This window comes from Capra hircus, chromosome 5 (genome assembly GCF_001704415.2).
Source record: "Capra hircus breed San Clemente chromosome 5, ASM170441v1, whole genome shotgun sequence".
Classification (NCBI taxonomy): Eukaryota; Metazoa; Chordata; class Mammalia; order Artiodactyla; family Bovidae; genus Capra; species Capra hircus.
In genome coordinates this window covers 39,939,393-39,957,147 of record NC_030812.1, presented here as the reverse complement: position 1 = coordinate 39,957,147, position 17,755 = coordinate 39,939,393, and the positions used below count along the sequence as shown (strand labels likewise).

Below are 17,755 nucleotides of genomic sequence, written 5' to 3'. Positions count from 1 at the left end.
AGGACTGATCCCTTTAGAATGGACTGGTTGGATCTCCTTGCAGTCCAAGGGACTCTCAAGAGTCTTCTCCAACACCACAGTTCAAAAGCATCAATTCTTCGGCATTCAGCTTTCTTCACAGTCCAGGTATCACATCCATACATGACCACTAGAAAAACCATAGCCTTGACTAGACGGACCTTTGTTGGCAAAGTAATGTCTCTGCTTTTCAAATGCTATCTAGGTTGGTCATAACTTTCCTTCCAAGGAGTAAGCGTCTTTTAATCTCATGGCTGCAATCACCATCAGCAGTGATTTTGGAGCCCCCCAAAATAAAGTCTGACACTATTTCCACTGTTTCCCCATCTATTTGCCATGAAGTGATGGGACCAGATGCCATGATCTTCGTTTTCTGAATGTTGAGCTTTAAGCCAACTTTTTCACTCTCCTCTTTCACTTTCATCAAGAGGCTTTTTAGTTCCTCTTCACTTTCTGCCATAAGGGTGGTGTCATCTGCATATCTGAGATTATTGATATTTCTTCTGGCAATCTTGATTCCAGCTTGTGCTTCTTTCAGCCCAGTGTTTCTCATGATGTACTCTGCATATAAGTTAAATAAGCAGGGTGGCAATATACAGCCTTAACATATTATATCCAGTCTTGGTTCCCTCTAGTTCAATTTCTACAGAGAAATCAGTATAATCTTTAAAGTAAAACCAAATAAAACTAGCCTGATCATGTGACATTTCAGTCTAAAACAAGCCAGTGGCATTTTATGGCCTTCAGGCTAAAGGCCAAACTGCTTACAAGGTTCATAGTTTCTATTCTCTTGCTTGCTCTTGAAAGAATTCCCCTCTCTTCTGTGGGCTTCCCTGGTGGCTCAGAGGTTAAAGTGTCTGCCTGGAATGCGGGAGACCTGGGTTCGATCCCTGGGTCGGGAAGATCCCCTGGAGAAGGAAATGGCAATCCACTCCAGTACTCTTGCCTGGATTTCAGACATGACTTCACTTTCACTTTCTCCTCTCTTCTAACTTAAGTCATTCTCCAGATATAGAATTCCCTTTCTCTAGGCTATCTTCATGCTGTCTATCTGTCCCTCCTCTTCACTAAGGGTAGTCCCAGCTATACACACTCAGAGCTTCCTATTTTGCTTTTTAGCACATACCACGATTGTCTTTTCCCAAGGAATATAAGCTGCCTGAGAGCAGTGAACTATTTATCTTGTTTATGGGCTTTAGCTCCAGCAGAATGTGTAAACATTTTGGCAGTGTCTCAACACTGACAGAAAAAAAGGACAAGTACCTTTTCTTTTATTATTCATAACTCAATTATGGTTAATTCACTATAATACTATAAACATCAAGTTGAATTAAGATTATTAATTACTCTAGATATTTACATACTGACCATATCTTCCCTATACCAACAGATCAGTCTTGTCCTAGTGGCCTAGTTTTCAAGTACAACGTAAAAACCTGCAATAGTTCTTGCCGATCATTGTCAGAGAGAGATAAAAGCTGTGATATGGAAGGCATTCCAGTTGATGGATGCACTTGCCCTGATGGAATGTACAAGAATAATGAAGGAAATTGTGTTTCAAAATCTCAGTGTGACTGCTACATAAATGATGAGGTCATGCAACCAGGCAAACTCATCCATATTGATGACAATAAATGGTATGGAAATTACATATATACTTGTTATGACTTTAAAATCAAGATACTTTGCTTTTCAAAGAAATAGTCTTTTGTTAGGATGAAATCTTCTTTAGAACTGCCACATTTTCATTAAAGTTCAATATTACCTGGAGTGTACATTTCACTATAATGGCCATTGCTGATATATCCCACTCACGTTTGGTTTTAAATGACAGTAGCAAAATATTCTAGCGGCTGCTGTGTACAGAGAATGCAAAGCAATTTCATATTCAGGCAATGCGTCCTAGTTTTCTCTCAACATTTATTGTTCAACAAACAGTTATTCAATAAATGCCTACCATGTGCCAGGCTTTGCGCTAAGCACTGGAGTTGCAAAGATGAGTGGTCATTGTCTTGGACTCAGAGTAAGTATGGTGCTGACTATTGCAAAGAGGTTTATATACTATCATATACCAGAAAAGGCCAGTTGCTACCTCAGGAGATATAAAAAAGAAAAAAAAAAAAAACCCCACAACTTCTCAGAAGAGACCAGCATTTCAGTTTTCCTAAGGGATGACTCTTTTTCCTGACAAAATTGGAGTGTGAAGAGTGACTTCCAGTCAAGGAAACAGAATGCAGTAATGTAGGAAATGCTTGAAATAGTATTGTACATGTCGGTTGTTGTTACACAAGATTGTGCTGGGAAAGAAAAAAGTAGCCAGGCCATATTCCAGAATTTAAACTTTGTTCCAGGGTGGTAGGAGGTATTGAAGAACTATAACTTTTTATGATGGATAAAAAGGTTGTGATTCCTGCAGTTTGGGCAAAGTAATTTATCTACATTTCTAATTTCATGTACAGAAATAGCAATTCTTAAAAACATAACTGCAAAAGTGAAGCAGTCATTCCAAAAATTTTTGGATGCACCTTCTCTCTTTTCTTTAATTCCATGTCGATGTGTGGCAAAACCACCACAAGATTGTAATTAGCCTCCAACTAATAAAATAAATAAATTAATTTTTAAAAGATATCATTTAGCAATGAATAATAATAATTTGGTCATTTTAAAGGAACATGTGTAACAACTCCTTTTAATCAATAAAGTACACAAAACATTTGGTTTGGATTTTATTAACGATACTTTCCCAGTAAATGCTGAAGAATCAGTAGATCACTTAGGCTAGCACCTCCAAATTATTAATGGTGTTAGCATTATCCTGTTTTAAATATCTAAAACCTCTTATTTATACTACTGTGTGAACTAACTTGACTGTTCTTTGTTCTCTCTTTGTCATGTTTCCGGTACTGTCACTGGAATGTCATATCTAAAGCACTATTCTAATTGTGCCACTTAGCTGCTCAAAAACTGATTTTATGGTGACAGTTGCCTAAAGAATAGAAACAAACTTGCATGTCATTTTAGACTATCTGAAATGTGGTTATAACTTACTTCTACCACTTTTACCTTCTATCCAAACAATCATTAGAACATGCCTTGTTCTTTCCTTTGTTACAGCTTTGCATCTTATCAGCAACATCTGTTGAAACTTACTTATCCATTAAAATCCAGCCATCTTTTCCATTTAGTTTTCTGCATGTCCATAAGAACCTTATTTGTACATTCTTATAATGCATACAAGTTATATCTTATAATTTGTTACATTTTATGCTTTTTTTTTTTTTTCCCTGGCTTCCAAGGTGGCTCAGGGGTAAAGAATCCACCTGCCAATGCTGGAGGCACAGGAGACATTGGTTTGATCCTTGGGTTGGGAAGATCCCCTGGAGGAGGAAATGGCAACCCACTCCAGTATTCTTGCCTGGGAAATCACATGGACAGAGGAGCCTGGTGGTTTGCAAAGAATCAGACATGATTGAGCACATGCACTGCATCTTTTAAAAAAAAATTATTTATTATTATTATTTTTTTACTTTACAATATTATATCAACATGAATCCGCCACGGGTGTACACGTGTTCCCAATCCTGAACCCCCCTCCCACCTCCCTCTGCGTAACATCCCTCTGGGTCATCCCAGTGCACCAGCCCCAAGCATCCTGTATCCTGCATCAAACCTAGACTGGCGATTCATTTCTTATATGATATTATACATGTTTCAGTGTCATTCTCCCAAATCATTCCCACCCTCTCCCTCTCCCACAGAGTCCAAAAGGCTGTTCTATACATCTGTGTCTCTTTTGCTGTCTCACATACAGGGTTATTGTTACCATCTTTCTAAATTCCATATATGTGGGTTAGTATACTGTATTGGTGTTTTTCTTTCTGGCTTACTTCACTCTGTATAATCAGCTCCAGTTTCATCCACCTCATTAGAACTGATTCAAACATATTCTTTCTTTTGGGGGACTGTATCTCATTGATCTTATTATTCATGATAAAGCAGGGGATTTATGAATGAGGGAAGAAAGTTGCTATAAGTGTATTAATCTGTCATTGAAATTTTATTTAAATTTATAACTTTCTTTTATTTCCAGTGTCTGTAGAGATGGGATTCTTCTTTGCCAGACTCCCATTGATTTGACACTACGTAAGTTTTGAAATCACGATGCAAGCTTAAGATGTCTACTTTGGTTAAAATAAGCAGATAAAGAGGCCCTTGACTAACTACTTCCTTTGTCTCACAGAGAATTGTTCTGGAGGGGCTGAATATGTTGACTGTAGGAATCCTAAGGCACAGAGGAGAGTTGATAGTACATGTAGCACTCGGAACATACCTACTTTTGATGTAAGTAACATGGTATTAGAGTTTAGATTTTTGATAACTTTCATTTCAAAAAAACACTTTTGTTTCAGTGAAGATGGAAATTAAAACATCAAAGGAAAATAATTAGAAGGTCATATTATTTTTGTGTGTCATTTTGACTTGTCAAATGCTGATTCTAGCTGTATACTTGGTTTATTTATGCATTGTCAAGTATTAATACAACTGATAATGCAATGAATTTAGACTAGTGCCTCATGATGTATATTTTATATTTACTCCTATAGGAAAACTTGCCTTGCAAACGTGGGTGCTACTGTCCTGAAGGAATGGTTCGAAATTCTAAAGGGAACTGTGTCTTTCCTGATGACTGCCCATGCTCTTTTGGTGGACGAGAGTATGACCAAGGAAGTGTCACCTCAGTTGGCTGCAACAAATGGTACATAATAAAGAATTACTGTTTTATTTGTTTTAGATATTAGAAAGTATACAATCTGCTCTTATTTTTATGGGAAAGGAGTCATACTTTGGGATATTTGGAAAAATAATGGTCAGATGTTAGAAAAACTATTTTAAAAACAAATTTTATACAGCATTAAAATTTGAACATTGTATAATGGACAACTGCAAAATTTAAACTGATATGCTTTGTGCTTCTTTACAAAAGCAATATGAGTTCAGTCATAATCTTGGCATGATACAATTACCACGCTGTATCATTGTTTTTTTCTAGTACTTGCATAAAAGGATCTTGGAACTGTACACAAAATGAATGTCAAACCACTTGTCATATCTATGGGGAAGGTCATGTTAGAACTTTTGATGGAAAAAGTTACAGCTTTGATGGTCTCTGCCAGTATTCATTTATCGAGGTAATTACAAGTGTGTTTTTAAACAATTTTTCTTTACTTCATAATTATTAGATGAACTCTGGAGAATTTTATTCTCAAAATGTGAATTAAAAAAAAAAACATGCTGCATGTATGTTTCTTGAAGGCAGTAAAATGTAATATAATGTAGTGATGATTCTGGAGCCAGTAGGCCTAAATTTTACTCATGCCTCTGCCATTTCTTAGACATGTGATTTATTTTGGGCACATATCTTAATATCTCTGTGTCTCAGTTTCCTTAACTGTATGATGGAAATAGCCCCTACTTGAAACCAAATTAGAGAAAATATTGGAACACATAATAAGTGCTCAATAAATGTTAGATGTCATTATTTTAGCAACAGTACTATCAGCAACAATGACAGTTACCATTTTACGAGTGCTTCTTTTCCAAGTGAATCTATATATTAAATCATTTCTAATATAAAACGCTTATATTATTATCCCTATGAAGGAGATGAAGAAGTTGAGGTTTATAGAGTTTAAGCAACATGAACTGCTAGGTAGAAAATGCCATATTCAAACCTAGATCTGTCAGATTCTGGAGTCCATGCTTGCTCCATAATATGGATTGTTTTGCATGAGTTTTGAGTGAATATCAAGTTTCATATAAATCACTAAAGAAAAAGACGTCTTTATCTAGCTATCTGAACAATCTAGAAATAAATTTAAGATTATAAACTTACATAATTGTTATATATATATATATATATACATCTATGGTATAATTCTAAGCTTGTATGGAAGTAATGGGAAAAGAACTGAGTCAAAGAAGTTAGTTTGGACTCAGCCAAGACTACAGACTTGTAACACAGATAACCATTGTCTTTCGGAAATTCCATAATGTAACATATGGTAATTTATTAAGTATAAGGTGTCACTGTCTAAGAAATATTTGTCTGATACAAATATTGTAATTGAGTTCCATGTTCCTGATATAAATTATTATTAAAATTTAATTTTTAAAGGATTATTGTGGTCGTGAAAATGGCACATTCCGTATTTTAACTGAAAGCGTCCCATGCTGTGAGGATGGACTTACATGCTCAAGAAAAATTATAGTTGCTTTTCAGGTACAGTACTATTTTTTTCCCCCTCAGATTATGAACGGCCAAATAAGATTGATGTTACTGTAAGTAAGTCTGTCTTTTAATTTACAGGATCAAAATATTGTCTTGCATGATGGTAAAGTCACAGCAGTCAAAACTACAGAAAGTAAGGAATGTGAACTCAATGGAAATTCATACTCTGTTCATACCGTTGGCCTGTACTTGATTCTGAAATTTTTAAATGGAATAACCATAATTTGGGACAAAAATACAAGAATTTCTGTTATACTGGATCCACGCTGGAATGTATGTATATCACTTTCATACATATATATATATATGCAGATATGTATATATAAATATACCATAACAGAAAATAGCAAACAGATACAGATAGTCTGCTTCAGTCATGTCCTACTCTTTGCGACCCCATGAACTGTAGCCCACCAGGCTCCTCTGTCCATGGGATTCTCCAGGCAAGAATAGTGCAGTGGGTTGCCATGCCCTCCTCCAGGGGATCTTCCTGACCCAGGGATTGAACCTGTGACTCCTGTGACTCTCCTGATTTGAAGGTGGATTCTTTACCACTGAACCACTGGGGAAGTCTGCAAATAGCATGGTAGAAGTGAAATCATTTTTGCTACTGAGAATTAGAGGACATATTCAAAGGCAGAAAGCCGCAGAATGGCAATATTTATTAGAGAGCAATGCTACATCTGTTCAATCTCACATGTAATATTAAATGTAATCAAAGATGATAGAATTTGGTGGAAAATAAATGCAATAAAGCTGATGAATTGTATTTTAGCCATATTTGGTTGCTTGGTGTATAGATAGAATTAATGCAGTTTTCAGAGCAAATATTCTAAGAACTTAAGAGTACAGTCCTATCAAATTTGAAGCTAGTGAATGTAATTATTTTTTAATTCTTAAAGCATCTATCTTGATCAGTACTAGATCATTTTGCAATATAGAACTCCTTGTATTAAACAGGAGGAGAAGCTTATCTACAGATTCTGGTTTTCTTCCAAAATATGGAATTTAAAATAAATTTGTATACAATCTTAATATCTTTATGATATATCTATCTAAATCTATCTGTCTGTGTATCTCTAGCATAACGCGCTTTTTCAGTACTCTTTCTGATCTATGTAGGGTCAGGTGTGCGGTCTCTGTGGAAATAACAATGGTGATCTGAAGGATGATTTCACCACAAGATACTCATCAGTAGCTGCTGGAACACTGGAATTTGGAAATAGTTGGAAAACAAGTCAAGAATGTTCAGACACAGTCGCTCAAACCTTCCCATGTGACTCAAATCCATACTGTAAAGCCTGGGCCGTGCGGAAGTGTGAGATCATTCGGGACAGCACCTTCAGAGAGTGTCACAATAAGGTAGGGGGGCCCTGAGAGCAATGACAGGCACAGGCTTTGCCCTCAGAGACTCATGTGCTGTGCTCTCCTTAGGTGGACCCCAATGAGTACTATGATGCATGTATTGAAGAAGCTTGCGCCTGTGACATGGAGGGGAAGTACCTGGGCTTCTGCACGGCCGTGGCAATGTACGCAGAGGCATGCAGTGCAGTTGGAGTCTGTGTCACATGGAGAAAACCAGATCTCTGTCGTAAGTGAAGTCCATATGCTGCTGTTCTTTAAACCTTAATTAGAGAGAATCGTTTTGTTGAGACAATCAACCTTCTCATATTTTCTAGAAAATACATATTCTTGGGCATAAACAGGCTTAAAACATGTTAATATGTTTGTTTGTGATGGAAAAAAAAAAGTACCTATTTAAGAAAATATAGCACTTAACATGGTGCATCAAATTCAATTTTAGTTTCAAAAGTTCTGTTCACAGAGGAAGATTGAATATTGATGGAAAATATTTCTTATTCATAGATGAGCAATGAGCTGCCTACCTATCTTAATATAGTTACATATTCTTAAATATTTACCTCACATATCACTTTTGTTTGAAGTCTTCACACATCATCTTGAAAATATTTATAAAGCTCTAGTCAAGATAAACTGTAATATGAATATAAACAGAATTTTGATATGTGTGAAATGTGGTAATGTTTTGGCTCAGAGGTTAAAGCATCTGCCTGCAATGCAGGAGACCTGGGTTCGATCCCTGGGTCAGGAAGTTCCCCTGGAGAAGGAAATGGCACCCCACTCCAGTATTCTTGCCTGGAGAATCCCAAGGACGGAGGAGCCTGGTGAGCTCTAGTTCACGGGGTCGCAAAGAGTCGGACACGACTGAGCGACTTCACTCACTTCACTTTAGTAGAAATTAGTCAACTCTTTTTCTTCCAAAGGAAGGTATTGTAAGAGAAAATGTGACAAATGAGAAATGTTGAAATTAAATCTGCATTTTATTTGGTCTATTATGTACCACTTTGCATATTGAAATATTATATTAAATATTATATTATATTATAGTTACCTCATTTGGGAACTGTTATTTACATTTAAAAAGACCACTTTTCCTAGAGATTTATTTTCCTTACTTAAGGCTAGACATTAAAACCATGAATATACTGTATGATCTAAAATAGCTCAAAAACTGGAAAAGTTAATGTTTACTCTTCTTCCCAAAATCAAACTTATTGTGAGATTTTTTTTTAAATGCTATTTTGAGTCTATAAGTTTCCCTTCCTTTTTTGAAAGTTGTTTTGGCTCATATGACAATTTGGATACAGCAAAAGGACTTAATAAGACAGAATGATCTACTTTGTGTGTGTGTGTGCTTAGGGCTTCCTTCATCGCTCAGTCAGTAAAGAGTCTGACTGCAATGCAGGAGATGCGGGTTTGATCCCAGGATGGGATGAAGATCCCCCGGAGAAGGAAATGGCAAGCCACTCCAGTGTTCTTGCCGGGAGAATCCCATGGACAGAGTAGCCTGGCAGGCTGTAGTCTATGGGGGTCACAAGAGTCGGACACGACTAAGTGACTAAGCACACACACACAACAATAAGCAGATGGAAATCTGGATACAGCCAAAGGACGTACTAAGACAGAATGATATACTTTAGGTCTGTTCATTGTTAGAATCATTCAAAATCTCTCATAAAAATGCTTTGGAATATTAAAGTTGAAAATTGTCATATAATGAATGCAAGTAATTTGGTATAATTCAATCATAGCTGTCTACTGTGATTATTATAATGCACCTGGGGAATTCAGCTGGCATTATGAACCTTGTGGCACAGTGACTGCCAAAACATGCAAAGATCGAGTAATTGGCCAGAAATTTTCTGCACTTTTAGAAGGTAAGACATATTTTAATAATATTGGCAAAAAAGGTGCAAATTATACTGATATCCCAAAACTAGGAAATGTTGTTAGTTTCTGGCAGTTCAGTGTCTTACATTTTTTAATTTAATAGGTAGCTATTTATCTTTATTATGACATTAATATTTCTACATTAGAAACATTTTCTCTAGACATAAATTATCTATTTAACAGGAGAGAGAGAGAGAGAACATAGTGCCCTCATCCTACTAGCAATCTTTATATGTTTCATTAGACAAGGTATTTGTTGAGACTATCATTGCAGGATGCAACATATAGTCTCACTTGAATGGAGGCAAGTTAACTATACTCACAGTTAAAAAGTACTTTACTCTTAGCATTACATATCTTAGACAAAAATAAAGAAGTGGCAAGAAAACAAGATGATTTAAAAACTTTCTGACAGTCACATCTATGTTAAATCCCAGGCTTTGGGATATTTTCAGCCCATTTTATTATGATTTCCGTTACCTTCATCTATCCAATGAAATCGTATTTAGAATTGGTATTCACGAAAGTATTTAGAATTGGCATTCACGTTTCAAGACACATACTGATCCCAGTCTTGTGTTATGTTCAACACCGTGGCTGTCATTAAAGTAGAAAATCACTTAAAATATTTAGGAAATATTTTAGAAAAAGTTAAGTCAGCTGAAATTTCTAAGTTCTCAGGTTGATATTTCATTGCCAAAGAATCTGAATCCTGTTCAATTGTATATGGTTTTCACTAAAAGTATGCTGTTATCTACTTCAGTTCTTGGAATCATTGAAGTAAGTGTACAAATATATAATACAGTACGAGGAGTTTCAGCAGATAGAGATGAACTGAGGGCCATTTTTACACACAGGCTGTTATGCCAAATGCCCGGACAGTGCTCCCTACCTGGATGAGAACACTATGAAGTGCGTCAGTTTGGCTGAGTGCAGCTGCTTCTACAATGATATCGTACCAGCTGGCGGAGTGATACAAGATAACTGTGGGAGAACATGGTATGTTCTCCAACTGTCCAATAGTTCTGTTTCTTACATTTTTATATAGAAAACAAGAAAAAAATCAATGAATATATTTTAACTCTGTTATTTCTAAATGAGAAAGTCAGCTTTAGGTTCAGTTTTATGTTACTTATTTTGGTTATTTTGTATTTTCATTAAATCCACGTATTGACTAATGATTTGTTAAACCTTAGTGGAAAAGACAGCAGAGAAAATGCCACTATGTTGTTTTGGGTAAAAGGAAAGTTTTCATTCTATAAATGTAAGATCATGTTTACAGGCTTTCAAGGGGAGGTCTGTACTAGAGCAGCATGTCCATCAAAAAACATTGTGTTTGAAACTGAAAATGTAAGAACTAACTTTACAGCTTGATTGCAAACATTCTTTTAGGTCCCAAGAATTCCTCAGTGAAAAGATTAGGAAACAGTACAGGGAAAAACAAAAACAAAACCAATTTGAATCCATAGCGTGCTCTTGGGGAAACAATTATTTATTTTTCTCTTATTTGGTTCTGTTTTGAGCTTCACTGTTAGACAATTTGTTGCTTTACGTTTAGGAGATGTATATAATTAGGAGTTAAAAATTTCAAGTTCTTTCTCTTTTTGATTGTTTCTTTTTTTTGTTTATAATTTAACTTTCAGCTATTGCATCGCAGGAGAATTGGAGTGCAGTGGTGAGTCACTATATTCTCCTCTAATTGATTTAGGAAAGATGAGATAAAGAGTTTGGAGTCTTTTTAGACCATCAACAGCAGAGGAGTATGTGCTTAATGCTTTAGACTGTTCCTCAGTGGATTGACACAATTCCACTTCAGTGTGTTTGTTTATGTTGGGTCAGTTCAAAACCAATGCTGCCAAGGCACTCCAAACCACTGGTAGATGGGGGCAGTTCTCTTGCCCTACTCCTGCCTGTCTGTAGGCTCTGGGAACTAAGTGAGACATCAGTTAAAATAGTTTAATAAAGGGATGGAATGGAAGATGATATATGGATAGAAGTAACTACTTGAAGGATTATTCATATGCAACGTATATCTTAAAAAGAAATTTCAATAAACTTCAAAAGAATATATAAATGATTCTTTTTGTGTATTTGAAATTGCAAGAAGTGAAATAAAAAAGAAAGATCATTCATAGGCAACTTCAGTTTTAGAATTTTTTTCACAACTTTTCATTTCTGTCAATAATAGTAATTTGTGATTATTTCAGAAACTGCTTCAACAAATTCGACATATACAGGTAAAATCATCATTATGGTTTAGATGTGTATTTCTGCTTTCTTTTTATGATAATCATTTATAGTTTCACATGAATCTATGCCAGTAAAAGATATGCTAATAAATACATTTATATAAAATTTCAAATTAAAATTGTTACTAGAAAATATTTCAAAATGTAATTTCATTATACTATTGTGAGTTTAGTAATGTGATTAGAACATAAAATAGGTATTATATGCTTATTATTAGTTGAACATCATCATCCAAAGCTTGACATTTTAAAATGATAATTTGAACAAATGGAATAAAAAAGTGAATGTGATCTCCTGTGAAGTAAATATTTTGAAATCATGATTATGCTGGGAGGTGAGAACACAGATATAAAAATTAATTTATTTTTCTTAACTTGTGTATTTCTTGCAACCTATAAGGCTATTTTAGTTATATCCATTCAAGACAGTAGTGGGCAAAATGCAGTTTAACCTTGGGTTTGGAACTTTAAATGCACTGGTTGGTAAGTGTGCTTAGAGTTACTGCAGTACACTTACATACTGCTTCTCACTGATCAATATTTGGAGGTAATGTCCATTAAGAGATAGTATTATAAGTTGGTTTTGATAATTAGGTAATCAAATTTGATAATTTGATAGATTAGGTTTTGATAATGAATTTAGTATGTGATCATCAGTGAAGTGATATTTATTTTAGTTATCATAGGTTAGTTTCCTAAAGCTAAGTGCAGAGTTCATCTTGGCCCCAAAATAGACTTAATAAAGTTCCTGTGAGATTTTGGTTAAGTGGTAATAACAGAAAATAATTAATCATTTTTGTTGGACGTACAATAAGAAGAGTTATTAACACTGATCTAAATGAAAGATTGTTTTGTCAGTTAACCTCTGCATACAATTTCAGAAATGTTTATTGAGTTTATGGCAACTGATTTCTTGAAATAAATTTGCCAGCAAAATTACTTAAGTAATATATTTTCATAAATATTGTCTTCCCCAAACAGTTTCTACTACAACAGCTACCTCCATACTAAGCACCGAAGCAGGTAAAAAATTTGTTTTTTAGCATCTAGATAAGCTATGAATGAGTTTGCAACTCAGGCATTTTGGCCCTTTCCCTCAAAGTTGTCATTTTCTATTTATTTATTTCTTAAATGCCAAATAGTAAGGTCTACATCCAATTGTGACATTGAAGAATCTCTTCCCTATTTAGAGACCATGTGTCCTAAAAAGAGCATTCTACATGTTACTAATTTGGAAAAAAATGGTTACAGAAGAAAACCCTATGCTAAATTCCTTGAAAATAAATTACATTTTCTTTTCAACTGACACCAAAGAGTTTTATCTTTAACTCAATCACTTGTAGTCAAAGCAGTGGTCAAAGAAGTACAGGAGTATATTAAAATGTGTAAGCATCTGATAAACGAACTTAACTGTTGCATTTCATCATTTATTTGCATTCTAGAGATATCTAGTTGTGTCTAAATAGATACTTTATAATCTTGTCTTTCAAAACCATCTGAGCATACATTTCCAAATATTTGTCTCCTCCTGTGTATAGCACTTACACTGGTCACCAACAGCTCAGGCACAGGTAAGCAATAATCAACCACAACTTAAGAGGGTCTTAAAAGAAAATCCGAAACTTTCTTTTGCAGTATTATTTATACCTTTGCAATTACATTTTTGGGGGGAGATTTTTTTTCTGTTTTTGTTTTGTTTTTAAGATTTTATAAAAAAGTGTTATACAAACTGATAAGAGTCTTTGACTTTTTACTTGTGGTCTATAGATTTTAAACTTTAATTTTATGTTTTGACATCTATTTAACTATTTAAACAGATACCTCTGAAACATTAATTTCAAGTTGATCCATTTTATATATGACCATAGATGTTATCAGAAACATAATTTTCCTTCCATATAAAACGTTTTTTCCCATTATTTTCTCCAATTCAGTAGCTTCCATTCCAGGGATTACATCAAGCAGTGAAATAACAGGTAGGTGAATCATAAAACTTATGAAATGACAAAAAAGGTTTTTACATATATTAAAATTGTTTTTTTAATATATTAGAATCAAGAAAGCCATTCTCCTATACTTAGGATATTTTTCTTCACCTAATTGAACACTGTTTTCCTTTCTCCTGTTATTTATTACTTTCTCTAGTTATTTATTACTTTGTCTATCTTGGTATATACATATATATTTAAAAATGTGACTTTTTATTAAGGTATAATTGGCATATAATATTATATTCGTTTCAGGTGTTCAACATAATGACTTGGTATTTGCATATTTTACAAAATGATCACATTTTATCTAGATAACATCCTTAAAGTCCCAGATAAGGGTTTGCATCCTTGTATTCTTAACTGCATTTAGTCCCAAGCTACAAGTATTTGTAGAATGAATGGATATTTCTTCTTTTTCCCTATCCCTAATTTTTAAATTATGTTTTTTCTTTTGTCACAGAATTTCTAGCCTAGTCATTAGACCAATGATTAGATGTTATTTATGCTGATGAAGCTTATAGTTTATACATTTCATTCAATAGAGTTAATATATCTTCTCTAGAAAACAGGGTATTGTGTAAAATCAAGATTATTTTTGGTTTATAATTTTATATCATGATATAGAATTAGAACTAATTTGGAGCACTTTGTACTTTTGGTGTTGTCAATTAGTTGGTACTTAATACCATGTTCCTTATATTCTAAGGGCAAACATGTCAAAGTATCACCATCATAGTGTGGAATATCATAAAAGTGGCCAACTGACATGTTTAATTTATATCAAACTTTCTTTTGTGTTGAATGTCATTAGTAGCTGTGGCTCTTTCAGTTTAAATTTAGAGAGTGACCCATTACAGAAATATATTTTTTTAATTCTACAGTTGTAAATCTATTTCTGATGGCCTACTAATGATTTCATCCTGAATTGTTTAAATACATTGCACAATAATTTTCTAGCTACATAGCATCTCAGCCATAACCAATAATCTGAACTCCTAATTCTCAGCCTGATTCTCATTCGAAGATAGGCAATTTAGTTCAGTTTATACAGGTCTCTTTCAGTTAAAATATAATTATTCATTCAACTACCAAAACTTTTGAATTTTGAAACCATTTAAAGTATTCCTAACTATTGATTTGATGAGTTATATATTCATGTACCCTGAAGGAGGGCATGGCAGCACACTCCAGTATTCTTGCCTGGAGAATCCATGGACAGAAGAGCCTGGCAGGCTATGATCCACAGGGTTGTAAAGAGTCGGACACGTAAAACAACTTAGCACACATACTTATGTATGTTGTTGTTCAGTCAGTAAGTGGTATCAACTCCTTCTGACCCCATGGACTGCAGCAGGACAGGCTCTTCTGTTCTCAACTATCTCTTGGAGTTTGCTCAAATTCATGTCCATTGAGTCTACAGTGATATCTAACCATCTCATCCTCTGTTGCCCCCATCGTTTTTGCCTTCAACCTTTCCCAGCATCAGGGTCTTTTCCAATGAGTTGGTTTTTTGTATAAGGTGGCCAAAGTATTGGAGCTTCAGCTTCAGCAACAGTCCTTCCAATGAATATTCAGGGTTAATTTTCTTTAGGATTGATTGGTTTGATCTCCCTGTAGTCCATGGGACTCTCAAGAGTCTTCTCCAGCACCACAATTTGAAAGCATCAGTTCTTTGGTGAGCAACCTCCTTTATGATCCAACTTTCACATCCAAATATGACTACAGGAAAAACAATAGCTTTGACTATATGGACTTTGTCGGCAAAGTGATGTTTCCTCTTTTTTAATAAGCTGTCTAGGTTTGTCATAGCTTTTTTTCCAGGGAGCAAGCGTCTTTTTGTTTCATAGCTGCAGTCAATGTCTACAGTGATTTTGGAGCCCAGGAAAGTCATGGCTTCCGCTTTTCCCCCATCTATTTTGCCATTAATTGAGGGGTCTAGATGGCATGATCTTAGTTTTTTTTTTTTTAATTTTAATGTTGAATTTCAAGCCAGCTTTTTCTATCTCCTCTTTCACCCTCATTAAGAGGCTCTTTAGTTCCTCTTCACTTTCTGCCTCTAGAGTGGCATCATCTACATATCCGAGGCTGTAGATCTTTTTCCTGGCAATCTTGATTCCAGCATGTGATTTATCCAGCCCAGCATTTGGCATGATATACTCTGCCTATGAGTTAAATAAGCAGGGTGACACTATACAGCCTTGTTATACTCCTTTACCAATTTTGGACCAGTCAGTAGTTCCATGTCTAGTTCTAACTGTTGTTTCTTGACCTGAATACAAGGTTCTTAGAAGACAGGTAAGGTGATCTGATACTCTTGTCCCTTTAAGAATTTTCCACAGTTTCTTGTGATCTACACAGTCAAAAGGCTTTCTCATAGTCATTGAAGCAGAAGTAGAGATGTTTTTCTGGAATTCCTTTGCTTTCTCCATGATCCAACGAATGTTGGCAATTTGATCTCTGGTTCTTCTGCTTTTCTAAGTCCAGCTTATACTTCTGGAAGTTCTCAGTTCACATACTGCTGAAGCCTAATTTGAAGGATTTTGAGCATAACCTTGCAAGCATGTAAAATAAATGCAATGTATGGTACTTTGAACATTCTTTGGCATTGCCCTTCTTTGGGATTGGAATGAAAATTGACCTTTTCTAGTCCTGTGGCCACTGCTGAGTTTTCCAAATTTGCTGATATATTGTATGCAGAATTTTAACAGCATTAACTTTTAGGATTTGAAATAATTCAGCAGGAATTTCATCACCTCCATTAGCTTTGTTTGTAGTGATGCTTCCTAAGGCCCACTTGACATCACATTCCAGAATGTCTGGCTGTAGGTGAGGAACCACACCATTGTAATCAACCAGGTCATTAATTATCCAGACCTTTCCTGTATAGTTCTGTGTTCTTGCTACCTCTTCTTAATATCTTCTGGTTATATTAGATCCTACCGTATCTGTCCTTTATTTTGCCTATCCTTGTATGAAATGTTCCCTTGGTATCTCCAATTTTCTTGAAGAGATCTCTAATCTTTCCTATTCTATTGTTTTCCTCTATATCTTTATATTATTCATTTAAGAAGGCCTTCTTATCTCTCCTTTTTATTCTCTGGAACTCTGAATTCAGTTGGGTGCATCTTTTCCTTTCTTTCTTGCCTTCGGCTTCTCTTCTTTCCTCAGCTATATGTAAAGCCTCCTCAGACAACCACTTTGCCTTCTTACATTTCTTTTACATGGGGATGGTTTTGGTCACTGCCTCCTGTACAGTGTTATGAACCTCCATCCTTAGTTCTTCAGGCACTGTCTACCAAATCTAATCCTTTGACTCTATTCTTCACCACCACTGTATAATCATAAGGGATTCAATTTAGGCCTTGTGGTTTTCTCTACTTCCTTCAATTTAAGCCTGAATTTTGCAGTATGGAGTGCATAATCTGAGCCACAGTCAGCTCCAGGTCTTGTTTTTGCTGACTGTAAAGAGCTCTTTGTCTTTGCTGCAAAGAACATAATCAGTCTGATTTCAGTATTGACCATCTATTGGTGATGTCCATGTGTAGAATTGTCTCTTGTATTGTTGGAAAAGAGAGTTTGTTATGACCAACTTCTTCTCTTGACATAACCGTATTAGCCCTTGCCCTGCTTCATTTTGTACTCCAAGGCCAAACTTGCCTGTTACTCTGGGTATCTCTTGACTTCCTACTTTTGCATTCCAATCCCCTATGATTGAAATGACATTATTATTATTATTATTATTATTATTTGGTGTTACTTCTAGGAGGTCTTCTAGGTCTTCATAGAACCTAGAAGACCTCCTAGAATCTAGGGTCTAGATTCAAATTCTTCAGCATCAGTGCTTGGGTTCATAGACTTGAATTACTATCATGTTGAATGGCTTGCCTTGGAAATGAACAGAGATCATTCTGTCATTTTTGAGACTGTACTCAAGTACCATATTTTGGACTCTTGTT

General features: G+C 35.2%; 1 protein-coding gene across 1 annotated transcript in view; it reads left to right on the top strand.

The window, feature by feature from the left end:
* Positions 1–17,755, top strand: part of MUC19 (mucin 19, oligomeric) — a 125,077-nt gene that overhangs the window by 28,586 nt on the left and 78,736 nt on the right. The window contains 16 exon segments of the mRNA XM_018049032.1: positions 1,409–1,655; positions 4,109–4,161; positions 4,259–4,359; positions 4,623–4,774; positions 5,069–5,207; positions 6,194–6,298; positions 6,386–6,580; positions 7,430–7,669; positions 7,742–7,898; positions 9,421–9,546; positions 10,417–10,558; positions 11,203–11,234; positions 11,767–11,796; positions 12,790–12,831; positions 13,347–13,379; positions 13,743–13,784. Coding sequence (XP_017904521.1) covers positions 1,409–1,655; positions 4,109–4,161; positions 4,259–4,359; positions 4,623–4,774; positions 5,069–5,207; positions 6,194–6,298; positions 6,386–6,580; positions 7,430–7,669; positions 7,742–7,898; positions 9,421–9,546; positions 10,417–10,558; positions 11,203–11,234; positions 11,767–11,796; positions 12,790–12,831; positions 13,347–13,379; positions 13,743–13,784 — 1,836 coding nt within the window.